At 60.8% G+C, this 25,149-nt stretch overlaps 2 protein-coding genes across 3 annotated transcripts in view; one reads left to right on the plus strand and one right to left on the minus strand.

Moving 5' to 3' along the window:
- The first annotated feature begins 2,103 nt into the window (after nucleotides 1-2,103).
- On the plus strand, nucleotides 2,104-17,817 carry AKT1 (v-akt murine thymoma viral oncogene homolog 1). 2 transcript variants are annotated; one of them, XM_006902689.1, is made up of 13 exons: nucleotides 2,104-2,149; nucleotides 11,108-11,236; nucleotides 12,189-12,300; nucleotides 12,523-12,670; nucleotides 13,005-13,136; nucleotides 13,536-13,601; nucleotides 13,900-13,968; nucleotides 14,311-14,436; nucleotides 14,509-14,637; nucleotides 15,115-15,329; nucleotides 15,477-15,564; nucleotides 17,392-17,494; nucleotides 17,738-17,817. In XM_006902689.1, exons 1-13 carry the CDS (start codon nucleotides 2,104-2,106, stop codon nucleotides 17,815-17,817), a joined length of 1,443 nt encoding a protein of 480 aa, XP_006902751.1. The 2 variants fall into 2 exon arrangements, with proteins under 2 accessions (XP_006902751.1, XP_006902752.1); XM_006902690.1 differs by having other exon boundaries at nucleotides 12,523-12,667.
- A 2,513-nt stretch (nucleotides 17,818-20,330) lies between these two features.
- The window catches only part of SIVA1 (SIVA1, apoptosis-inducing factor), a 5,590-nt gene continuing 771 nt past the window's right edge, over nucleotides 20,331-25,149 (minus strand). The window contains exons 2-4 of the mRNA XM_006902691.1: nucleotides 22,607-22,819; nucleotides 22,093-22,249; nucleotides 20,331-20,388 (exon numbers count right to left, since the gene is read on the minus strand). Coding sequence (XP_006902753.1) covers nucleotides 20,331-20,388; nucleotides 22,093-22,249; nucleotides 22,607-22,819 — 428 coding nt within the window. The remainder of the gene's footprint in view (nucleotides 20,389-22,092; nucleotides 22,250-22,606; nucleotides 22,820-25,149) is intronic.

Raw genomic sequence — 25,149 nt, forward strand, 5'->3', positions numbered from 1 at the left:
CGTTTGTGGGTGGGCCGGGGGAGGAAGAGTCGTTTTCCAAAAGCCAGAAGTTGCCCTGCGTGGCCGGGTGCGCAGACCTGCCGGTCCAGCGCTTCTCCCGCCCGGGCCCGGCAGACTTCCTGCCCTGGTGGGGCGCCGGGAGTATGTCCACTCCTCCCAGGCCGGGCCTGGAGGGCAGCTGGGGCCCGTCCCCTTCCCCACGATGTGGAGACCTTACTGAGCTGGGGACCCGCCGCCAGTCTGAGCACCGCCCTCTTGGGCAGGGGCGGGGCAGGGCTCTGTGGCCCCAGGCCCCCACATTCACTCCAGTCCAGGTCCCAGCTTTGCTCCGATGGCCACTCTTGGCTGGTGTGAGCGCCCGGTCCACATGAAGGGCGGTGGGGCGGGAGCCCCCTTTCTCGCCCTGTGGCAAGGGCTCTGTCTGAAGCCTAGCTCCGCTGGCAGAGGACCGAGCCTTGGGTCATGTTAAGTTCCGACTTAAACAGTAAAGATAGCAGTAGCAGTACCGGACGGATGTTACCGTGGGACACTGGCGAAAGCGTGCGCGCCTTGTAGCTCCACCTGCAGGCTGGCCAGAGCTGCCCACTGGTGGGGCTGGAGCCCTTTCCTCGGACACACCACCCAGTGTGCACACTTGAGTCCTACAGCTGTCTGGTTCCACCTGGCCCTGGGCCTTGAGGACTTGGCCAGGTCTTGAGGGCCGCGCCCACTCCAGATCGGAGCCTGGGCTCCTCCCTGGGGCGCCCGGTGCTGGCCACTCTTTGGGCTTTCTTGGTGCCCTTGCCTGTGGCTGTGAAGCCTTCTGATTGTCTCTGAGAGGAGTGTCCTTTCTCAGCATAACTTGGATGGTGGGTGCCTGCTGACCCCTAGCATTGTGATTGTCTGAAGTCATGCCCCTTCCTCTTGTCACTCTCACCTGGATGGCGGGGATCTCCCAGCCCCCTGGTTGGTGGGGCCCCTGTTTCCAGCCTCACATGGATGGTTAAGGTTGAGGTGAAGGTTAGAGCCTGCTGATCTCCAGCCCCTGATTGCCCGGCAGAGGCATCCCTTCCCAGCCTCGCCTGATTGATTAGGGAAGGGGGTTAAGGTTAGGGCCTGCCTGTTTTCAGGTTTGCTGACGAGGTGGGCACGAAGGCCTGGGTGAGCTATGTGCTGGAGTCCTGCTCCTGGCCTGGGGGTCCTGCAGGGCCTTCTCTGGATTCCTCTGTTGGAGGAGCTAGCCTCAGAGTGGCATCTGGAGCACAGTGGTTGGGAGAACGTGCCAGCTGCATTTCCCAGGACACACAGCTGGTGACATGGGAGTTGGGTTTTGAGGGGTGTCAAGGAGTTGTCCAGCAGGGAAGCAGTGGGGGGAGGCACACCCGGTCAGTAGCCAGAGTGTCCAGCCAACATTGGTGGGTGGGCTGCTGCTGTTTGGGCAGTGCCCCCTGCCCTGATTTCTTCCTGAATGTCTTAATTATTGATCGGTACCCACCCTGGCCTGGGTGCTGCTGGAGGCTCTCTCTGAGCCTCTCTTTGTCCCCTGCCCAGTGCTGGGCATGGCGAGGCCAGAGCGCCTGGGATCTGGCGAGGCCTGATGAATGAGCCGGATTCAGACGGGCAAGGCCGCTGTGGTCTTGGGGTTTTCGTGGGGAGGCTACCGTGCTGCCCGGCAGCCTGCGCCTCACTTTTGATTGGAGCCTGTGCTCCTGGCCTGCCCTTCCTTCGCCAGGGTGGACCTTCTCTCCTTTTCTCATCTGAGGGTCCACACCCTGCCCTGGAGACCCTGCCTGTGGACAGAACCCCCGTGAGCTGAAGTAGTCTGAAGGGCTACCTGGTGGAGGTGGCCTCTTAGCTGGCCGGGCAATTTGGGAGGCCTTTGGGGAGTGATTCCTTCAAATGTTGGGACACAGGGGTGGCAATGAGGACACCAGGGGTGGCAGTGGGACTAGGGCCACAAGAGGCTATCGTGCTCACAAGGGCACTTGCCGGCCCCGGCCAGCCGGAGGAGCTAGCTGGCATGCGCCTCATTTCGCCCTTGCCTTCGCAGTGGCCGTGGGCACCTGCTGGGAGACCCCGCCCAGGAGTACCTGAATGACCTGGGCCCCGCCAGAGCCCAGCACCATGAACGACGTGGCCATCGTGAAGGAGGGCTGGCTACACAAACGAGGTCAGTATACACCCAGGGGCCGGGGTCCCTCCCCACAGACTTCCAACAATGCTGACGTCACTGGACTTCACCTAGAGACTGCCTGGTCCCTGCTCAGCTTGTGGGCATGGAGGGGCCCTGGTGGGGCTGTGAAGCCAGCTGGCCTGCCACTGGGCAGGTGGCACTGAGCAGTGAGGCCAAGAGCTGCCGGCCTCGATGTTCCTGGAAGCCTGTGGAGACATGGGCGCTCTGCACCTGGGCAGCTGCCCAAGGGCTTCTGAGAACAAAGCGGGGCTGCTGGCTTGACCAGTGCTGGCCCAGGCCGGAGGCAGGACTCTGCAGCTCCTGCGACCAGAGCAGGGGGACCAGCGCAGGGCACCGACTGAGACCCTCTTCTTCCTGTGGTCTCCTGTATGAACAGAGGGCGGCCTGGGCCCCGGGTAGTAGGAGCTGAGTCCCGTCCATGCTCGCCTGTGGCCTTTTCGTCTATCCCTGCTTGCTCCCAGGCTGGACCTGTCTCTGGGTTGGTGTCTCGTGTTCAGGTGCCCTGGGTCGCTGCCCCTCCCCTCCCACATGCAGGGACCATCTGACTAATTCCCAGTGTCCTCTTCCCATGGACCACGTCCCTCCGCATGACCCCTCATCAGAGTACCCCCACACCTCCCACCTTCTCCTGGAGACTCCCCGAAGGGCCCCCTGTGTGGAAAATACAGACGCAGGAGCCGCTGTTGTGAGATGGGGTTTTGTGGGATGCCTAGGAGTTTCCCAGTGCAGCCTGAGAGGCTGTAGGAGCTGGGGTGCCTGGAGCAGGAGTAGTCAGATGAGACTTGGTGATGAGGGCTGCCTGAGGGGGACTGAGGATGTGGTCACCATGCTTAGAACTCTTAGTCACCACAGGGAGCATGGTCTCCTGGGCTCCAGGATGGAGGTGGGGCTGCAGGTGGAGGTCCTGGGGCACCCTGCGTCTGGCCCCCTGAAGACTTCCTGCTTCTTCACCTCATCCCCCCAGAGCTGCCCCTCCTCACTCCCAGGAGCCCTTCCGTCCCCACAGCCCCACCCCTGCCCCCTTATGATCTGCTGCCTCCTGATCCTCTGAAGATGTTTACTGACGCCTGTCGGATTTAGGGCTGGCCCAGGGGAAGCTGGGAGTCAGGCTGCCCTTGGCGTGAGGGCACCAGCTGGCTGTGCGGGAGTGTCCCCTGCGGGCGGCCACGTTCGTGCTGTCCAGAGTGGGTTGGAGCTGGTCCCTCCAACTCACCCTTGCGGTCATCTCCAGAGGCAGGACTTTGGGACCTTTTGGGGAGACATGCTTGTGGGGTCCTATGTCGGAGTGCACTGGCCCCACAGCCTGAGTCCAGTGCTGGACTATGGGCAGCCTCTGCTGAGCCAGCTCCCAGGAGTAGAGGGCAGCACTGGGCGTGGCCCACTGAGGGCGCAGCCAGAGTGGGAGGTGTGCTGGCCATGGAGGGGACACGTCCAGGGCAGGCTTCCTAAGCAGGGGTGGCCCATGGTCCGCAGGTGGTCTGATCTTGGGGCCCTCTGATTCTGTGCTGTCCTCGCACGCCTGTGTCTGCCTGTCCATGCATTCTGCCAGCGAGTCCTGGCCGTGCTGCCTGATGAGGAGACTGGTCCTCCAGTGAGCATCTGGTCTGTGCGGAGGGCCAGACAGGGCAGCGCCTCTGGCTCCTGTGGTCGCTGCAGGTCACTGGGAGGATGCTGTGCTGGGGGCACTGAGTGGGCTTGGGTTAGTAGTTGGGGTGGAGGTAGGTGACGGCGTTTCTTGAGATGTGAGACTTGGAGGAACCCACCTTTGGGGTTGGGTAGAGGGGTACACGGCTTCCTTGTGGCTTTGTTGAGAATGAGAGGCCAGGTAGCAGGGCGCTGTGTCACCTGAGCAAACCTGAGACAGAGAGTCAGTTAGTACCCCCAGACCCCCCACCACCACTGCCAGACACCAAGGGCCATGCATAATGGGACTGCTTCCTTCTGTCCTGAGCAGACTCTGGGAGGTTCTGCCTGTTACCACCTCCAGGAAGCCCTCCTGGTTCTGCCTCAGGCAAGTCTTCCTCCTCGTGACATGCCCTCAGCTCAGCCCCGCTGACCCTTCCTGCAGCCTGCAGGCCTTGGTCCTGGGTCAGCGTGAGGACAGTTGGGGCGATGGGCTGCAGTGGTTCCGGGGGACCCACAGTGTGCTGGCTGTGCGGACAGGGGAGCTGAGGCCTTGACCAGGCCCAGTCCATCCCTCACAGAGCCTGAGGGGCCATGTCACTCTGTAGGATGTGGTAAGGGGCGGGGGCCCCATCGTGGGTCTTCCTCACATGTCTGTATGTCCTCCCAGAGCCCACTCAGCACAGTCTCTGGCACAGCGAGACCCCTGCCCGCTTGGTCCCGGGCAGAGAGGGCTCTGGTTGTGTGGTTGTGGGCACAGTGCATCCTCAGTGCCCTTCACAGGCTGCGTCACCCCAGCCAGCCTGGCATCCCCGCGTGGGGCAGGAGGTGCCCTGCTGGCCCCTTGTCCTGGAGGAGATCTGGTCTGGTGCCCATGGGCAGGGTCGCAGAGCAGTGCTGGGGGTGTGCACGGGCTGGCTGTGTAGTGGGCCATGACCTCATAGACCAGCAGATCAGGGGGCACCTTTGGTCTAGGAGCTTGTCCAGGGCAGCTTTGGAACCTGCTGTCCTCAAAGGTACCTGGGGAGTTGGAGCAGAGCTAGGCCTGAGAGGAGGAGATGCTGGGGTGGCAGGGACCATGGGCCCCATTCATGATGGGCAAAGGCCACCTTGGCTGGGGACATGGGTGCAGGGGGATGTTGGTACTGGGTGAGGGTGTTGGGGTGGGGTTCAGGGGTGCTGGATGGCCATGCTTTGTGGCTTCCTGTTGGAGAAGGCCTGAACTCCTTTCTGAAACAAACCATGAAAGAGGAAGAGGCTCTGGTACCCTGATTGGGGGTGGGGTAGCACCCGCTACTGCACCTTCCCCCCCCCCAGGGGCACCCAGCTCCTCAGCCTCCTCTTTGTGGCCTCCAGTGAGGTCCCAGGTGGATGGGAACGTCCCACACCAGACCCCCTTTCTGAAAGGCGGATAGTCGCATCATGTGGTTCCTAGAAGGCAAAGGAGCCCAAAGGACCCTGGTTCTGGCAGCCGGCACCCCTCTGGCTGGCATGCCCTGGCCAGGCGTCTGTGTTCTGCCCCAAGGTGTACCTGCTCTGGGACACTCCAGAGACCCTCGGGTGGGCAGGGGCTGCAGTTCTGCAGTGGCGACGGCCACTGAGTGTCCACCCCGCCTTGCCCTTGCCCCTGGGCTCCCGCCAGCAGCTTTGTGGGGACACCTGTGTCCACATAGAGTGCATCCCACCCCATTTAGGATGTACTGTTCTGGGCCCCAAGGCTTGTACAGACACAAAGGTCAGATGTTCAAACCCTTCAGCTGCTTTGTAAAAGAAAGACTGTCAGGTTCCTGCCGTGGAAACCCGGCGAGGGTGAATCCGAGTCCGTGCTGACCTGCCAGGGGCTGGCATTGGGGCTTTGGGCCACAGCGGTCCTGCTGTCTTCACTGGGCAATTCCCGGAGACACAAGGCTGGGAGATCTCAGACCGGAAATGCCAGGCTGTGGTCACGGGTCCTCAGGAACTTGGGTCAGCCTGTGGCCGCTGTGTGAGACCCTACTCCCCCCAGGGTCAGCCAGCACCCAGATCCACAGTGGGGTAAGGACCCTTCTGTAGGTGAGGGACTCACCCAGGCCAGCTGCTCAGAGGGGTCTGTCTGGCCTTGGCTGGGACAGACTGGAGCCCCACCTTGGACTCGAGACTTAGCAGGGAACAGATTGAGGGGGGCGTCCTGGTCAGGATCCCGTTGTCCTCACGTGGGGGTGGTCAGAGCCCAGGTCATCTATAATGGACGAGGCTGCTGGTCTGTGGGCCACTTTTCTGGGGATGGTGTGGGGTCCCTCCTGGCCCACCCTGGCCTGACCATCTCCTGGGACATCAAGTGCATGCATGCAGCAGTCAGCTGATCCGCGTAACTGGGGTGGTGAGCGGAGGACAGTGTGGGGGCCGAGGGTCTATGCGAGGGGGAGGGGCAGGTCAGCGCCACCTGGACACATGCTCCCAAGTCCAGCCAAGGTCCTGCAAGTGAAGGGCCCCCCAGTGGTCAGGACCACTTCCCACGGGAGCTGCTCTGGACTTCTGCTCAGGCCAGGCCCATCTGGGGACCCCTTTCCACACAGACTCTTACTTCCTTTGCACAGGGGTCACTGAGATCTGTCTGAGGGCTTAGAACAAAGGTCTCATCCTAGCAGAAGTTCTGAAAGTTCTGGAGGCCCAGGGCCCGTCCTGCTGACCAGAGCAGTGTCCCTTCCTAGGCTGTGTTAGCTGTGGCTGCCACCACCTGGTCTTGGGACTTCTGACCCGGCTCTGCAGGCCTCGCCCCCATGGCCAGGTGTGATCGGCCAGCTGAGTGTGTAACCCAGGGAGCTGCCAGGTGGGGCTGACAGGTGTAGTGAGGATGGAGACAGGTGAGGTGGTGGGGGTGGCTGTGCTCCCGGAGGCAGTGACAAGGGGGAAGGGACAGAGTCCACGCAGACCCGGGACGCTGGTGCAGAGTGAGTGGCTGGAGTGCTTCTCAGGGTGTCTGATGTCTTGGGAGCAGTGGCCTGATGACGAGCCCCTGGTCACTTCAGGGCAGGTCTGAGGGGAACCTGAAGTGGTGTCTGGGCTGGCAGGTGGAGGAGAAGGGGCAGTAGTATACGACAGATGATCTGGGAGGCTGCAGCTTAGAGGAGGTTAAAGGATGGCTGGCAGGGACCTGAGGGCCAGAGGTGGGCAGTCTAGGCCGCCCAGTGCCCTCCCCACATGGATCTGCTTATGGGCGCATGACCGCAAGGAGTGGGCACCTGGAGGCGGAACCAGACACAGAACAAAGCTCAGGTGGGCCGCACTTCTGGGTCCTGGACCGCAGCTGCCTCCCTGGTCGATACCCACCTCTGTAACCGAGTGTCACCACAGTTGGGCCTCAGTTTCCCCACAGACCCAGCAGGTCCTGACCTTATTCTTGTGCCTGCCAGGCGTCTTGAGCGGATAAGCATCTTTGCTGGTGTGGGTGGTGTCCAGGCAGCTTCTCACATCCCACCTTGTGAGCGCTCAGGGCCGGTGCAGCCCCGGAAGGCCCCAGGTTGGGGTTGTCCAGCTCAGGGGCACAGCGAGTGTGACCGGCAGCCCTTATCTGGTGCTGACCATGGGACTCGAGGCTGTCCCAAGGCGGCTGTGTCCAGGTGGGCGAGGGATCATGGGGTCACAGTCCTGTACGTGACTGTATCAGTGTTTGGGGACCAAGGTGCCCGTGTCCAGGAGATGGGGGACAGATATGGCCTTGTTCATGTGGTGGGGGACCGAGGTGAACACTACCTTAGAGGTGACTGTGTCTTGGGTGGTGGGTGACAGGATGTTGCAGTCAGAGGTGACCATGTGTGTTCAGGTGGTGGGGGACCATGATGGCCACAGTCCTGGGTGGGGGACCACAGTGGCCAGTCTCGGAGGTGACCATGGAGGGTGGTAGGTGGCCGTGAACAGGGCTGCTTGCTGTGTGGCGAAGGTGAGGTGAGGCCGCCTGCTGCTGGGGAAGGGTGTGGAGTGGCAGAGGGCCATGGTGGTCGTGGTCAGCTGCTGCTTGTGCCCGGCCTGCTGGGCTCACAGCGCTGTGCACAACAGCTCGGGGCCGCCTGGCGTCCTGCCAGCTGTACTGTCACCACCACAGTAAAGTGTTTATCCAGCAGTTTCCTGAATGCAGCACAGGGACGTGGGGCGGGCAGTGGGTGCAGAGGACACAAGGCTGAGGGTGTGGAGCCTGGGCATGGGGCCGGGCAGTGCGTGCAGCACAGGGTGACGTGAAGCCACACCATGGGATGCGGAGGACGTGAGGTGGGCAGTGGGTGCAGTCCTGGGGGACATGAGGCCAGAATGTGGGACTGGGATGTGGGGTGGGCAGTGGGTGCTCTGCGGGGACAGGCTGGGCACAGGCCCCTTGTCTCCCTGCCACCTGGCCAGGCTGGCTGCGTGTTTTTGGAGGAATCCCTCTCTGAGGCTGAGCTGGTGGGAAGGTCCCACCGGACACAGCAGAGCAGGAGGGGACCGAGTAGTCTGCTGCCCCACATCCTCGTATCTGAACCTGTCAGGTCGCCTGCTGACTCCTGGGCACACTGTCCCACTGCCTGTCCGGGGATGGACCCACAGAGCCCCTCCCACCACAGTGGAGCCACATGGACACTCTCAAGTCCCCTGCTTGCTCTGTCCACTGTGCTGCACCAGCCATGAGGCAGGGTTGGAACTGACCTCTGCACTGATGACCATTGCATTGCCCCCCACAGTAGATGGGATGGTTAGCACTGCCCACAGGACCCAGGTTGTGTGTGGGCTCGTAGTGAGTGGATAGCTACGTCTCATGGTATCGCAGCCCCACAGCTGGACTCTGCTCCTGCCCTCACACAGTAGATTCGGGTGGGGTGCGGCGGAGCAGTGGCCCACGAGAATCACTCAGCACCTCCGTGCTCACCCTGAACTCTTAGAAGTTCAAAGTCTCTAGTCTGGCCCAGTCCCCCAGGGTGGTCCATTCCCCCGATCAGCTGAGTGTGGGGTTTGGGAAGGGAGATTGCTCCCCAATTGTGGCCCTGGAGTGGTGGACAGGGACTAATGAGCAAGGCTGGCACTTTTGGCCAGGAGGGGAATTTGGGGAAGGAAGGGGCTGGGGTCCTATGTGGACTTGCTGGGACACAGGCCATGCACAGAGCTCCGCGGGGCCGGGGAGATGGGATGTGGGGTCCGTGCCAGGGTAGGGATTGGGAGCCATGTGCCAACATGTGGCTCCTCAGTCATGATCTGCTGAGGCCCCCACTCATCTTGCCTGGTGGGGTACAGTGGGGTCACTATGGACCTGGCCTTCTCTGGCCTCAGAGTCTTGGAGCTGCTGGGTGAGGAGACCTTGAATGCATGACACCGCACCCCATTTGCCTTATTCAGCTCCAGAACCTTCCTACTCTGGGCCTGGACCTGATGCAGGTACATCACAGGATGTGGTGGTCCTCTCTCCAGCCTGGCAGTCCTGTCCCTGGCCCCAGTGCCTGCATCTGGCAGCCCTCTCCCTGGCCTTTTGGTCCTGGAGGTCTTCTCCATGTCCCTGACCCCAGTCTGGTGGCCCTGCTCCTGGCCTGGTGGTCCTGTCCCTGGCCCCAGCCTGGTGGCCCTCTCCCTCTCTCCCCGGCCTGGTGGCCCTCTCCCTCTCCCCCCGGCCTGGTGGCCCTCTCCCTCTCTCCCCGGCCTGGTGGCCCTCTCCCTCTCTCCCCGGCCTGGTGGCCCTCTCCTGGCCGCCCGCGGGGCTTGGTGGGGGCTGAGCAGTTGGGAGCGTGCAGTCGGGAGGGATCTGGCAGCGTGGCAGTGGCTCATTGCTTGCACGGTTAGCGTCCTGGGGTGCAGCAGCTGGCGGCAGGGGGGGCACTCCATCAGGGCCGACAGCTCCAGACTGGCGCCAGGCGGGTGGGAGCGAGGAGCGGCAGCGGGGGGCTGCACCCCAGGACAACTCTGCTTGCCCCACCCAGAGCCGCAGCTTTGGGGGGCTGAGGGTCTAGGCAGAAACTGGAGCCAATAGCCCCAGCTGGCCGGGTCTGGCCAGGGCTGTGCGGGCCTGGATGGTGACAGCCTCTGATAGTGGGGGGCTCCTGCAGCCATCTCCCCCTAACCCCTAGGACCTCCGTGGGCCCATGCACTGCCAGGCTGGGGGCTGATCCCTGTGTGAGCTGATGGCACTTGGCCACCCACCTGTCTCTGCCACCTGGTTCTAGGGCGGACACAGGAATCCTGGAGCCCCAGCTCCCAGCACCCCTCTGATGGAGCCTTTGAGCAGCAGGGTGCTCACATGGGGTCTGGGGCCAGCAGGGACAGTCCCTAGGCCAAGAGGCTTCTCCAGTGAGGCTGACCATGGGCTCCCACTGCGCCTGCGTTCTCTGCCTTCCCGACACCTGGGGTTGGCTCCGAGGAGGGTCAGGGGTTCAGACAGATGTGTGGTTGGAAGGGGCCCGTGGGGAGGCACCTAGGGCCTTGGGGAGAGGGGCGGGCTGCAGTACACCTTGCCCTGGAGAGTGACCGTCCAGCCTAGGACCTGTGACTCTTTGTGGCTGTGTGCTTGGGGGCCCTGTTCTCCTGCCCAGCGGCCTTTCTGTGTATTAGGGCTGGCCAAGGAGGTTGGCCCACCAAGTGGTTGGGTGGACAGCCAGGGCTTCTCTGCCCCAGACCACGTCCAGCGCCCCCAGCCTCCACCAGCGGCCCCTCTGAGGGAACTGTGTCCTAATTACAAGTTCCCTGTTGCTCAAACTCCTTGCTCGGCAAAATGTAAATGGAACGTTTTTTTCCGGTGTCACTATGAAAAATGATGGTCGCTGGAACATTGCAGAGGACATCTGCCTCACTCCTCGTGAGGCAGGGCTGTTCACGGCTGATGTGGCAAAACTCCAGGGAAACTTTCCTCGTACCTCGTGGCCCGGCTGGGACTCTGCCTGCTCCCCAGGCAAGACCAGGGCTCGTGGACTCTGGATGAGGCCACTCGAGCTGTGGAGCCCAGGCCAGGTCACCGGGCCAGCCCCCGACTTGTTCCCATGTGGTGGTCTTGGTCCCACCCACGACTGGCTGCAGGGTTGGCAGGTTCTTGGCCCCCAGGACTGGGTGGGTGGCCAACCTGTGCTGCTGGGACTGGCCTCTGGGTGCTGCCTCCTCCAGGAAGGACTCCTGTGGGACCTCCCCCACCCCATGCTGGTCCCACAGGAGTGCCAGTGGTCCTACAGGCGGCCCGTGTCCAGCACAGACAATGGGGGCTCTCTAGCAATGCCTTGGAGGGCCCTGTGCCAGAGTGGCGGGTCACCTGAAAGTGGCCTGACAGCTGCCAGTGCTGTGGGCGGGTCCCGGAGGTTGTGCGGGCCCCCCTCACCTGCCTTTCCCCAGGTGAGTACATCAAGACCTGGCGGCCACGCTACTTCCTGCTCAAGAATGACGGCACCTTCATCGGCTACAAGGAGAGGCCGCAGGACGTGGACCCCCGGGAGGCGCCCCTCAACAACTTCTCTGTGGCACGTAAGCGACCCTGCCTGGGCCGGGGCTCTACAGGACCCGGGCAGCCAGCACCATCTGGCTGGTTCTGCCGTGGCTCAGGCCAGCACACTGACCATTCATGCTTTCAGGTCGGGGCCTGGCTGACAGTGGCCGGAGGGCTGACGCAGGACGCAGTCCTTACGCTCAGTAGGGTCAAGCACAGTCCTTGTGGGGACTCTGGAGATCAGGAAGAACATGCTGGTGCTCTAGTCCCAGCCTTCCTCAGAGAACCGGGGGGTGTTGAGCTGACCACATAGTCCTGTGGGGCTGGGGTGGCGACACAGCCTAGCAGCCTCTCAGCCCTGTCCCTGTCCCTGGCAGCGTGGCCCATGGCAGGCTTGGGGACAGCTTCCAGGGCAGAATACGAAGGTGTGTAGTTGTTGGGGTCTGAGCAGACGGCCCTCACCTACCTGGGCAGCATGGGTGGGTCTTGTTGGCTAGCCGTCGTTGGCCCATTCTGCTGCCATCGGGGATGTAAGCCACGGTCCCCTGTGGGAAGTTTTCGGATGTCCCCTCCCTTGTACGCCTGCCTTCCAGCCAGCTGTGTCCCCTGCCTGGTGGCCTGAGGCCTAGGTGCTCCAGTCCTTGTCCTGCAGTCCCCAGATTTTGCCTCAGGCCAGGTCCTTGGGGGGGTTGTGTACGCACACACGCACGCATGTACTTTCAGCTTTAGTCCTGAAGGGGTGAGGATGGGGTTGGTGAGGACCAGGAGCATCTAGGCAGCCTCGGGGGAGGGGGGGCCAGGTCCTGGCGGGGGTGTGCGCGCTTTCAGGGTTAGTCCTGCAGGAGTGGGGGGGATAAGGGTGCAGGGTGTGTGAGGGACCATGAGCATCTAGGCAGCCTCAGGGAAGGGCCACAGGGCCCGAAGTCCCTCCATACTCGGGGTGAGTGCCCTCGAGGGGAGGACAGTACTCAGCCACACGCCTGCCCCCAGAATGCCAGCTGATGAAGACAGAGAGGCCCAGGCCCAACACCTTCATCATCCGCTGCCTGCAGTGGACCACGGTCATCGAGCGCACCTTCCATGTGGAGACGCCCGAGGAGAGGTACTGGGGGGCTGTGAGGAGAGGGAACACGTAAGGGTTGGGGGGGGGACGGGGAGACTCTGAAGGGGGGAGACTGGGAGGGCGAGGATGGTGGTGGGAGGAGGGGGAGGGAGTGGGCTGGTGGAGAAGAGACCGGGGTTCTGGCCAGCACGTGGGTGGGAAGGCCAGTGGCAGTCCCCCTGGTGGAGCACCACCCTCAGGGCTGACCTAGGCACACTTCAGGGAGGAGTGGACCACAGCCATCCAGACAGTGGCGGATGGTCTGAAGAAGCAGGAGGAGGAAATGATGGATTTCCGGTCGGGGTCTCCGAGTGACAACTCTGGGGCTGAGGAGATGGAGGTGTCTTTGGCCAAGCCCAAGCACCGAGTGGTGAGTCCCCAAACTGGGGTTCTGGGGTCTCTGCATCTCCCCCAGGAAGCCCTGAGGGCCCCCTCAAGTCCCCTTTCCTGCCATGAGATGCCCACCATGAAACAGATCTCGTTGCAGAAGTGAGATGGACACCTGGCCCTGGAAACCCAGGGGTACCTGTAGGCATCCTCCTGTCCCTCCATGGGACCTGAGCTCTCCCACGACCCTCGAGAGATACCTCATTCCCCTCTCGGGGACAAGTGTTACCTGCCCTCTGCTGGCCTCTGTGGTTCTAAGTGGGCGAGAGTCTGGGCAGGTCCCAGGCCAGCCCTGACCTGGTGCCCTCACTCTGCAGACCATGAATGAGTTTGAGTACCTGAAGCTCCTGGGCAAGGGCACCTTTGGGAAGGTCATCCTGGTGAAGGAGAAGGCCACTGGCCGCTACTACGCTATGAAGATCCTTAAAAAAGAGGTCATCGTGGCCAAGGTGCGGTACTTGGGGGCCACACGTCCAGATGGGGAGGCCTAGGAGTGGGGGACTGGGGATAGGGGACAGTGGGGCCGGTGAACAGGGTACTGTGGATGTGAAATAGTGGGGCCTGAAGGCCAGTGGGTGAGAAACAGTGAGGTTTGGGGGCATGTGGGTGGGGAACTGGGGATGGGAGGCCGTGGGGCTTGGAGGTGGATGGATAGGGGACTGGGGCTGGGGGACTGTGAATGTGGAACAGTGGGCATAGAGGCTGGGAGTTGGGGACAGTGGGGCTTGGGTGGGGAACTGGGGCTGGGGGACTGTCAATGTGGGATAGTGGGGCATGGAGGCTGGGGGTGGGGGGTACAGTCGACTAGGTCCTAAAGGACCAGGCCTTATTGACCACCACCCCTTCAGGATGAGGTGGCTCACACACTCACTGAGAACCGAGTCCTCCAGAACTCCAGGCACCCCTTCCTGACGGTGAGCACCCCATTCCTGGCCCTTTTAGGGCAGGGCACAGGGACCTGGCTGTAGGCACACCTGAGGGGCACCCAGTGCAGCTGGGGCTTCGCTGCTGAGGCCTGGGTTTAGCTGGGGTCCTGGCTCTTGGAGGACCTCACTGGAGAGGAGTCTGTAAAAACTTCACTTTGGCACCAGGGGGGTCCCTGTGAGCTCAATTCCTCAGCCTCTGGGCTGCAGGGTCTGGGGATCTTGCTACGGAAGCATTGGCCTCTTGTGCTGAGTCTCCTGTCTGAGTCCTAGCGCTGTCCCCTCGCAGGCCCTGAAGTACTCCTTCCAGACCCACGACCGCCTCTGCTTCGTCATGGAGTATGCCAATGGGGGTGAGGTAGGACCAGTGAGAGAGGGCCATGTGAGATCCCCAGATACCTGCTCCTGGAGCCTCAGAGCCCTGCCCCGCCCAGAAGGAGCCCCAGACCCTCCTAGCTTCTCAGCACCACAGACCACATCAGCCAAGCCACCCTCACCTGTAACTGAGAAGCCCCACCTGCCCTGCCCACTGCCCCCCAGTTGCCCTCCCCCCTCATCAGGCATGCAAGGCATCCCACCCACCCAGGCCTATCAGAGATGCCTCGCCCACCAGATAGGCCCCTCCTACCCCAGCACAGGCACCGCCCACTGAGGCCCGCCCCGCTGTTGTGTGTGTGATGCCCTGCTCAACACCTTGCAGCTCTTTTTCCACCTGTCCCGGGAGCGTGTGTTCTCCGAGGAGCGGGCCCGTTTCTATGGGGCTGAGATTGTGTCGGCCCTGGACTACCTGCATTCAGAGAAGAACGTGGTCTACCGGGACCTTAAGGTGGGCAAAGGTGAGGCAGGGCACCTGGGACCTGGGAAGCAGTGCTGGACACTCACTGGGTGGCGCCCACAGCTGGAGAACCTCATGTTGGACAAGGATGGCCACATCAAGATCACTGACTTCGGCCTGTGTAAGGAGGGCATCAAGGACGGCGCCACCATGAAGACCTTCTGCGGCACGCCGGAGTACCTGGCCCCGGAGGTATGTGGGGGTGGGGATGCCGGAATACCAGGTCCCCGAGATGTGTGGGTAGGGACACCTGAGTACCTTGTCCCTGAGGTGTGCTCAGGGCTCCTGGGGGGTGGGGTAAAAATGGGGATTCCCAAATACCTGGACCCCCCCCCCGAAGTGTGCTAAGTATCGGGATACCCAAGGACCTGCTCCCCTATGTGCACCTGGGGCTCCCGGTAGGGGGGTGCCCCAGTACCTGGCCTTCGGGGTGTGTGTGTGTGTGTGTGCGCACGCGCGCGCAGCCCTGCGTGGACTGGGGTGTGTTCTGGCACCGTTGATGCTGCCCTCTGAAGTGGGTGACAGGTACACTGGACAGCCTATAGTACTTCCCTCTGCATGTGGGTGTTGGGGGCACACAGTCACTGCCCTGCGACTCCTCGCACACATGCCTGTGGCGTGTGCATGGTGTTGGTGCACCATGCCGGACCCCAGTGCCTGTCCCTGCAGGTGCTGGAAGACAATGACTACGGGCGTGCCGTGGACTGGTGGGGGCTGGGCGTGGTCATGTACGAGATGATGTGCGGCCGCCTGCCCTTCTACAACCAGGACCACGAGAAGCTCTTCGAGCTCATCCTAATGGAGGAGATTCGCTTCCCACGCACCCTGAGCCCTGAGGCCAAGTCGCTGCTCTCCGGGCTGCTTAAGAAGGACCCCAAACAAAGGTCAGTGCTGCCGGCCGTGCTCCGTGGAGCTGGGGTCGGGCACCTCTTGGGTCAGGGCACACAGGTTGGGGCTTCCTTGACCCCACGGCAGGGTGGGGACGGCGGGGTGCCTGACGGGTATGGTCCTCATCGCTGTGTTCCCTCCAGGCTCGGAGGGGGTGCGGAGGATGCAAAGGAGATCATGCAGCACCGCTTCTTCTCCAGCATCGTGTGGCAGGATGTGTACGAGAAGAAGGTGCGTGAGAGCAGCCGGCCACCACCCACACCCCGCTCATGCCGGCCGCTGACGCATATGACCGACCGCGACACGCCCACACTGAGCCCACATACTTACACACATGCACTCACTTGTCCACGTACACGCTCAAGTGTACGCACACTCAGCACACACGTTCACCCACACACTGGCACACGTACATGCACACCAAGGAACCCCCCACACGTGTACACACACTCAAACACCCAGCTCGTTTACATATATACAGATGAGCTGATGCATACCAGTTAGGTACACACTTGGCCACTCGCACCGGCTCAAACACATGAATGACCTTGGCAGTCACACCACCACCCATGCTCACGCTCACTCACACAGGCAGAACGCAGCCGACGAACAGAAAGCCCCCTCACCATGGTCCGCTGCCCCTCCTGGGGTGCAGGGACAGGCCTGTGGCTGTCGCTGTGGGTGAAGGCTGGAGATAGACTGGAACACCTGACCCTGCTCTCCACCAGCTCTCGTCTGCCTGCCCTCAGCCCCTCCTGCTGCAAAGAGCGCACCCTCGGTCTCCTGAGTGTGTGTGGACAGGCCAGCCACCTACTTTCATAGCACCGTGGTGGCTTCCTCTGACACTTTCCCCTCAGGGGGCCCTGGCTCAGCAGACAGTCTGACCCTTGAGCTGTGCCTTCCTTGGCCCTGTTGACCATACCCTGCTCGCTGTGTTAGGCTGCCCAGGGTGGGCTGGGTCTCTCCCTCCAGGTGTCGGCCCTGCCTGCTGCTGGGATCCTGGTTCAATCTGTCCTGAGGCCTGGCCAGAGACCCCGCCTCCATCCAAGCATGCTTTGGGGGGCTTTCATCTCCCTTCTGCAAGCCCAGCACAGTCCTGTCAGCCTCAGGGCCAGGGCCATGGGCAGGCATCTCTGCATCTGACCCACGTGGCCACACCATGCACCGGGCATGCTGACGGCCAGGGCCCTTCTGCCCTCTGGGTGCTCTGAAGCTGGGACAGTGGTTGGAGTAGGGCTCCAGGGTGCAGGGGCTCTTGAAGGGGAGGCGGCCTGGTTCCTGTCTCTCTGTTCTGGGTCAACAGTTGAGCAGCGAAGGGCCCTCGGAGGCCTCTTTGCAGGTTTACAGTGCCTCTGGGCTGGGCTTGAACCCTGGTTGCTGGTGTCCTAACCTGCCAGTGTGGGGCCTGACTGGCAGGTTGGGCTGAGGACACCAGCACCCCACTGGGGCCCAGCCTGTGTTGGGAGACAGGCTGCTCTGACCCCTCCCCTGTCCCTGGGCTGGCACCTGCCCTGACTCACTGTCCTGGCGGTGACATTGTCTCGGCTGTGTCCCCTCACTGGTCCACCAGTGTACAGGGCCCCAGGGCTGAAGCTCTGCCCCTCCTTGAGGGTGAGGCTCTGTGCGTTTAGATTTTAGGAGTGGCAATGAAAACCTTCATGTAGTGCTTGTCTGTCCTGGGTTCATAGGTGTTGATAGCCTGGCCCCCTTCTCCTGGGCAAGGTGGGGTTGGCAATAGCCTGCTGCCTGTAGGGGCTGTGGGGACCCAGCTCTGCTCCGCCCGTCCTTGGCTGACAGAAGCTCAGAGCATCCTCTGGAAGCCCCCAGCAGCCACTGCCGACAACCATGGCCATACCTCATAGGCGTGGGCCTGCCCACTGCCCAAACAGCCTTCGCTTCCTTCCTGGAGTTCTGCCCAGGGGATGGCACCAGGGCCACTGGGACATTGCCCAGTGGAGGCGCCCAGCCAGCCAAGAGCTCAGCTCTGTGACCAGGGAACGGCCAGGCCACTGCCCAGGGGACCCTGGCCTCAGCCCTTCCCTCTCCCTCCCCCTGCAGCTCAGCCCGCCCTTCAAGCCTCAGGTGACCTCAGAGACAGACACCCGGTATTTTGATGAAGAGTTCACAGCCCAGATGATCACAATTACACCACCCGACCAAGGTGAGGTGGGGCTGGGCACAGGGCACTCCACAGCCCCTCCCAAGTCGTGTCCTTTTGAGACAGGTGTGGTGAGGCTGGCCCATCACCGTATCACTGGATGTTTGCAGACCACGTTAAAAAGCCGCCTCTGGGGAGGTCTGGCTGAGGGGTGCCACTCTTCCCAGAGCATGCTGGGGTGTGGAGGCCCCGTGTCCAGGGCTGGGTCAGGGCGGTGGGCTGAGCCTGGCCTACTTTTGCCCACAGATGACAGCATGGAGTGTGCGGACAGCCAGCGTCGCCCCCACTTCCCCCAGTTCTCCTACTCGGCCAGCGGCACAGCCTGAGTGTGGCCGGGGCCGGGGGCCTGGCCACACTTACCGGCCTTGCCGTGCAACGTGTATTTAATTTTATTTCCTGGTGCATCTTCCTCCAAGCCGGCAGGAAGAGGTGGACCTGCGGGTTTTCTTAATTTATTTCATCCAGGTTGTTCTCCGGCTGCGGCCGTGGCACCAGAACCATTAGGTTAAACTAGGAAACAGTTCCCACGTCCGCAGCCAGGCCGGGGCTGTGACAATGGGCCTACCTCCCACTGCGCAGCCCCTGCCTGTCCTGTCGCAGGTCCAGCGCCTCAGCCCAGCGGGCCTGGGACCCTGGTGTCCCCCCTTAGGCCATGTCCTCTGGTGACAGTGACCTGGAGAGAGCAGGCCACACCCCCAGGACAGGAACAAGGCGTATTATGCTGTTGAATGCATTTGGGGGTGTTTTTAATCTTCGTGACAGGAATGGCCCTGGGCCCCCGTGTCCTGTCTGATCGTCACCCTCCATTCCCCATGTAGCACTTGTCCTTTGTAGAGGCTTCCATTTCCGCTGTATGCCCCTGGGCCCCGCTGGGCGCAGCGCCCACCCTGACCCTGGCCCAGCCCCCTTCTGAAGGGGAGGTCCTCCTGCACCCCAGCTGGTCACAGCCATGGCTCCTATGCCATTTGTTTGGGGTTTGTTTTTGGTTTTGTTTTTTTTTTTTACAACATTCAACTTTAGTATTTTTATTATACTATGAAGCTCTTCCTCCAAATTCAATAAAAAATGCTTTTCAATTTTGGGGCTGTTGTCATGTGTTCTGTGGCCAGAGGTTCCAGGATACCAGGAGGAGGGTGTGAGTGCTGCTTCCCTGATGGATTTTGGGGACACTGAGTGGTGGGGCCTCCATAGGAACCAGGTTCCAAGTCCTGGGGGATTGGAGAGGTGTGTGCCAGTGGCTGAGGCATTCCTAAACTTGGGGTGCTGTAAGCAGGTGCACAGGGGGACCACTACCTCTGCCCCCTCCTGCTTGGTAGTCCAGACAACCCACTCAGGACACAGCTTCATGCCTCGGTGGCCACGGGCCCACTGAGGAGCGTGGAAGCCAGGACCTTAATGCGCGAGACCATCTTTGTGATTGGCAGCCTTGTGGGGATGGCCACCCGGGGCACAAGACACACTGGCCTTTGGAGAGGTTGTGTCTGAAGGTGTAAGTGCCCTGCTAGTGGCCTCCAGTCCGCTCGGGCCCCTGTCCAGGCTCCCTGGTGCCTTCTCAGCTTGTAGACTCTGACCTCTGCTCTGTCCTCTCCCGGAAACTCATCTGGGTTTAGGACCTCCTGTTAAGGTGTGAAGTCAAATCAGAGTTGACCCACAGCAGATCCTCTCACAGGTTTTCCAGGCAGTAAATCACGGACGTGGCCCGTCTCCTGTGGAGCTGCTGGTGGATCTGAACCAGTGCCTTTGGCTTGGAGCACAGCTCCCTCCATCCAGGCCCCTGCAGCTCCCTGCAGACTGAGCTGCTGAGCTGGAACCGACCCCCGCTGACTCTGCAGCAGGTTTTCAGTGCACAGTTCACTGCACGGGAGAAGCCAGTGGATGTGCACTTGATGATGCAGTGCAGCTTACCACCGGGCCGTCTGGACCATCACTGCACGTTCCCTTCTCACAGGGTCGGCCACAGCCAGCTGCCCCCAGCCCACCTGAGCCAACACCCTGCCCACCGCAAAGGACTGGAACCCCCATGGGGCCCCAGGTCACAGTCCTGCCCACTCTGGCAGAGCCTGGCATCAGGTCACTGCGTCCATTGTCTGGCTCAGAAGTCGTGTGCCGTTGGTGCCACCTGGTGGCCGCCCAGTGCCAGGCCACTGGCCCCTCGACTGCCAGCAGGAGACCTTAGTGGAGCTGAACCCATGCAGGTGGGATGGAGGGCCACTGTTCTCCAACTCCCAGGGCTTCATTCCCTATCCAGTGCAGTCAAGCTGGCCCACTCTGCCTAACAGGACCATCCTGAGCACATGGGGACCCCACAAGTGTCTCCTGTGTACAGTGCAGGCCTCAGTGGCCCTTGCTGGACAGTGGGTAGGTGACACCTGGTCACCGCGCAGTGGTCAGCAGTGGGTGTGCAGTGTTAAGGGTAGAGGCAAACCAAGCCTGTAGTTGCTGATGGCCGGAAGCAGGACACACAGTATGCATGGCTGGGTCCAGGGACTGCCCCAGAGTGTCAGGAGCTCCATCCTGGTCTGGGGACCTCTGTAGCCTTGCACAGGGTCTAGTCCCCGTGGGAAGGAAGGACATGCCACTCTCCAGGGAGACAGGGGAACAAGAGGTTCTACAGGGGGCTCTGAGTGGTACCCATGTTTTGTGCGGTCCTGGGTCCTCAAGAGTCTGTAGAGACAGCCAGGAGCCTCCTTGTCCAAATATAAAGAGTTTATTCATCAATTTCTGTGTCTGGAGTACAAAATATAAACTAACCACAGGCCCACCCGCCCAGCCGGGCCCAGCCCCGGCCCGCAGTCCTTTGGTATCCACTGAGCCCAGTTCCGCAGCACCGCCCACGGCCTCAGGCTTCAAACATGGAGCAGCCACTGCAGAGCACCCGCTCATGGACATCGTTGTAGCTGCAGGGACCAGAAGGAGAAGGGTCAGCAGAGGACTTCCCCAGGAGTCCAGGGGATACACGTGGCCACTTTTCACCCTAGGCCCAGCAGGACATCACCCCAAAACCTCCTGGAAATCCCACAGGCCCACCACAGTGGTGGTGGGTATGTCCCAGGGTCCACATCCTGTTTTCAGACTCCAAGAGCCAAGCCTAGAAGCTCACTGACCATTGAGATGAAGCCAGAGGACCTGCCACGGCCACCTGCAGACCATCTAGTACAAGCTCTGCCCACTGGGCTCAGCACTCTAGACCTCAGAACAGTGGGGCTGGGCAGAGCGACTGTCTGTTCTGAAGCCCTCTTCCTGTGGTCAGGGAGCTAGAGCCTGTGTGAGCCTGGGAAGGGGTGCTGGAGTGTGGGCACAGAGGCCTGGCCCCTACGTCCTGTGACCTGAGCAGGGCACTGTGTGCCAGAAGGCACGGGACGCTCATGGCCATACCTGATGAGGAGGTAACACAGTACCCCAACTTCTCAGCATGGACACTGAGGGGAGTCGGGTGTGTGGAGACTACAATTCACTGTATCTTCCGAGCTCACCTTTGCTGTACCTACACTCAGCCCTTTACTCCACTGTACTCTAACCTCTGCTGTACCCCCTCATCTCCACTGTACTCGCCCCTCGCCTCCACCGTAGCCCTGGTACCCCCTCGCCTCCCCTGCACCCACCCTCCCGTCCACGGTAACAAGCCACATCTCTAAGAGTACTTGTCCTGCACTTCAGTACACTCTTCCCATTTTCATTTAGTCCTGACCCAGACCTCCAGAACCAGTCCTCTGTGTCATGGTAAAGCCCTTCTCTCTCACACCCTCAGCTGGACACTGGGAGAAACTACAGCAGCCAATGCACAACCTGAGGGGAGTGCAGCTCCTCCCCCTTCCCCGCAGGGGGCTGCACCTGCTTCAAGACACACGGGACAAAACACATCCACATGTGACAGTCACCAGACACACAGTGGCTCAAAACAATCAAGCCAGTAATCAAGAGTCCTAGGCAAGGTCACAAAGTTTCCAGAAAAATCCAATGGGCAAGTTAGGTGAATAAACCAAGCTGACCCCACGTGGTGGTTGTAAGGTGCCCTGTGAACCACACCTGAACCCCGTGCTGTCCTGTCCTCATGCCTGACACCCTGAGCCCACGGCTACACTGTGTCCATCTCACTCAGGGTCTCCCTCAGCCTTCGCTGACCCTCCTTTCCAGGTATAATATCCCTCTCTAAGGACAGCCTCTTCCAGCAATATGCCCAAGTTATGAGACAAAGCCGTGTCATCTTTGCCTCCAGGGAACATTCTAGAGGGACTAAGGAGGGCAGAATTGACACCTCTGCACTGTGGTGTTGGAGAGGGCTGTTCATCTTGAAGTGCAGCTGGGCCTATTGTCAGGAGCCAGGTCCTAGACAAAGACATCATGCTGGGAAAGGTAAAGGATCTCAGGAAGGACCTCAACAGTGACTGCAACAATGACCTTGAGTGTGGGGAAGTCACGGGGGGCACAGGGCAGGGTGAGGAGGCTCTGCTGTGCTCCTGTGGTTTCTGTCCGCTATAACTGACTCCATGGCACTAATGTCATTTCAGGGCCAGCAGAGTGATGCTGAATCAGGTAGAGGCCACAAAGCGGCACTCAGCCCCTGGCTCCTGCAGGCTGGGGACAGCTGTGTGGACACTCACTCAGCAGTGGAGCAGAGGGCACAGGCCACAGCCCCACAGCCCCAGCAGGTGCGCAGACACCATCCACACAGGGGACGCTCGCACTGGCTGCAGGCTGTCTTCCCGTCCACGCTGCGGACGCAGGAGGAGCAGGCCCTGGACGCCACCTCCGACAGGTCTGTGAGGAAAAACACCACTGTCAGCGTCTCCCCACCTCCCACCCGCAGAGGGTCCCCTCCTGGTCAGACCACCACACAGGAGGTCCTGCAGCAACGGCTCTATCTCAAGAGCACCCATCCCAAGTTTGCCCTGGCACCTCAACCAGACCCACCCACCAATCAGAAAGCTCAGTAAGGCACACAAGACCTATCTTGCAGCCAGAAAACAGTCCAGCTGGGTCCTGGCCAGTCCCCAGAGGACACCAGGTGGACAACACTGGTGCTCAGGGTGTGCAGTGGCCTCAGAGCTGGGGTGAATGAGCAGACTGAGTCAGACCTGAGGAGCCTAGGTCCCGCTGGCCCAGAAAGCCCCCAGCCGGCCCCCGACTCACCAGTCTGGGCCCGGCTCCGCAGCAGGCGGCCGCCCGGTCCAATCAGCATCTGTCCTCGGGTGGCCACTGGGACGCCCATTGGGCTGGGCTTTGGGGACTCGGGAAGGTGGACGAGGGGGCAGCTCTCTGCTGAACCTTCATCCCACATGTGGTCCATGCAGGCCTGGGCCCCTTGGTACAAGAGCTGCCTGGTCCTCTCTGTAAAGACAGGGTCATCATCCATGGAGCTCTTCCCAGTCACTGTCCCCTCATCCCCACACTGTCGCCTTCAGCAAATAGGTAACCCCAGCTTCCACCGTGTCCCAGGGAGCTGTGTCCTCCCTCCCTTAGCAGAACTAGTCACCTTCCCCACAGAAAGGTCCTGGATCCTGCGCCTTACGGCCAACCCCACCTCCCAAGCCACCCCACCCCATGCCAACAGCCGCGCCCCCATCGAGCCAGCCTGTAACACCACTTGCCCTCCCATCACCATTCATTCAGAGCCACGCTGCGGCCCCTCTGCCCTAGAGCTGCTCCTCCAGCTTCAGTGAGGCCTCGGCTTGCAGGCCACAAGCTCTCCAAGGAGCAGCACGGAGGCTCCAGGCCTGCCAGCGCCCCTGCACCGGCAGCGGCAGGTGACAAAGACACCCCAGGAGCAAACCCAGCAAAGGCATCCACCCCACCCTTCCCTCACTGGCTGGCCGACACAGTGTCCCCATGGGATGGGCCCCACAGCCTGGCCAGCCAGTCACTACACTAACTGTCAGGCCTAGACCAAGGTCAAGGTGGAGAACCAAGGATTCAAAGAATATCAACCTGTCAACAAAGAAGTGATGGGCCTCGCCCACCTGGCTAAACTACATGGAATGCTCCTTCTTTCCCTCCTTAAAGACCCTTACTATAAAAACCTGCCCTAATCCACCTTCCCTGCTATCTCCCCATTCCTTGCACACTCGGCTACCTGGTCAAACCCTCCCTTCCCCAGCCACCTCTCGATATGATCACCAGTCACTTCCGTGATGCCTTGCACCACACAATGTACATTGTACGCTATTACACTATATACTGTGCACCACACACTGCTGCAGTCTCTCACGCTGTTGTCTGTCTCCTGTTTAGGGGGATGTAAGTCCAAATCCCATGTACCAACTTCAGAGAAAGATTTCTGCTTGAGGCTGTACTATAATTCCAAGGTCTGGACAGGTGTCTTCTAGATCTGATGTGGTGGTGACATCTGTTTGGCCCGAGGGCCTGAAGTAGATCTGAGACTGAAGATATATATCCTCAGAACAGAGCAAGGAAACACTTCATGGTCCAAAATCAGGAAAGGAGTGCGTCAGGGATGCATCCTGTCCCCACACCTTTTCAATCTGTGTACAGAACAGATCATTCTGGAAGCAGGGCTTTATGAGGAGGAGTGCGGCGGCATCAAGACTGGAGTAAGACTCATTAACAACCTACAATATGCAGATGACACAACCTTGCTTGCTGAAACTGAAGAAGACCTGAAGCTCCTGCTGCAAAAGATCAAGGACTGTAGTCTTCAATATGGTTTGAAGCTCAACATCAAGAAGACAAAGATTCTCACCACTGGGCCAATTGGCAGCACCATGATAGATGGAGAGGAAATTGAGGTGGTTAACAATTACAGCTTGCTCGGATCCACAATCAACACTATTAGCACCAGCACTCAGGAAATCAAAAGATGAATTGTATTGGGAAAATCTGCTGTCCTGGACCTCTCCAGAGTGCTGAAGAGTAATGACATCAGCCTGGATACAAAGGTAGATCTAATCCATGGTAAAAACAGACGCCTTTGAGCTGTGATGCTGGAGAAGAGTCTTGAACATACCACGGACCACCAGGAGAGCAAACAGGTCTGTCTTGGAGAAGGTGAAACCAAGTCTCCTTGGAGGCTAGCATTTTGAAGCTCTCTGCCTCACTTTGGGCACGTGGCCAGGAGAGTTCAATCCTCGGAGGACATTATGCTTGGAAGGGTAGATGGACAGCACAGGAGAGGGAGACCCCAGATGAGATGGATACAGTAACTGGGGTGATGGGGTGTGTCGGGGTGAGTGAGGCTGGCTCAGGAGACGGGGTTCAGAGCTGCTGCACACAGGGTCACTGTACACTGCAGGTCACTCAATGGCACAGACAACAACAACGTCCTGTGGCAGGTCTGGCAGCAGGAGCGGCATCCAGCTCCTAAACATGCCTCCGGAAACCCTGGACAGCTGCAGAGGGGCGGCAGGGTCGCTAGGAGGCCGACTGGGGGGTGATCAAGCACAGACCCCCGGGCTGTCTCTCTGCAGGCCGAGGACTCCCGCCGGAGCCCCCTTCATAAAGCCTCTTCAACTTTCTTTCTCTCTGATCCCTTCCTTGAGTCTTTGGCCTTACGTCCAGTGCGAAGATCTAACGACATGAATGAACTGGCCGCGGCCGGGTGGACAGGTGACTCTGCAGAGGTGGGCCGGTTCCCACGCGAGCATCACCAGGCCAAGTGGGGGTCAGCACGGAGCACCTACGACCCTCTGCGCGCGCCCCACCCG

The sequence above is a fragment of the Elephantulus edwardii genome, unplaced genomic scaffold (assembly GCF_000299155.1).
Source record: "Elephantulus edwardii isolate Elephantulus edwardi_28Jun2011 unplaced genomic scaffold, EleEdw1.0 scaffold00440, whole genome shotgun sequence".
NCBI lineage: Eukaryota > Metazoa > Chordata > Mammalia > Macroscelidea > Macroscelididae > Elephantulus > Elephantulus edwardii.

Excerpts from the sequence above, each read along its gene's own strand:
- AKT1 (XM_006902689.1), top strand. The coding sequence starts at position 2,104 with ATGAACGACGTGGCCATCGTGAAGGAGGGCTGGCTACACAAACGAG. Across the intron at positions 14,437-14,508 it reads TGGTCTACCGGGACCTTAAG|CTGGAGAACCTCATGTTGGA; the intron begins GTGGGCAAAGGT and ends TGGCGCCCACAG. Across the intron at positions 15,565-17,391 it reads AGGATGTGTACGAGAAGAAG|CTCAGCCCGCCCTTCAAGCC; the intron begins GTGCGTGAGAGC and ends CTCCCCCTGCAG.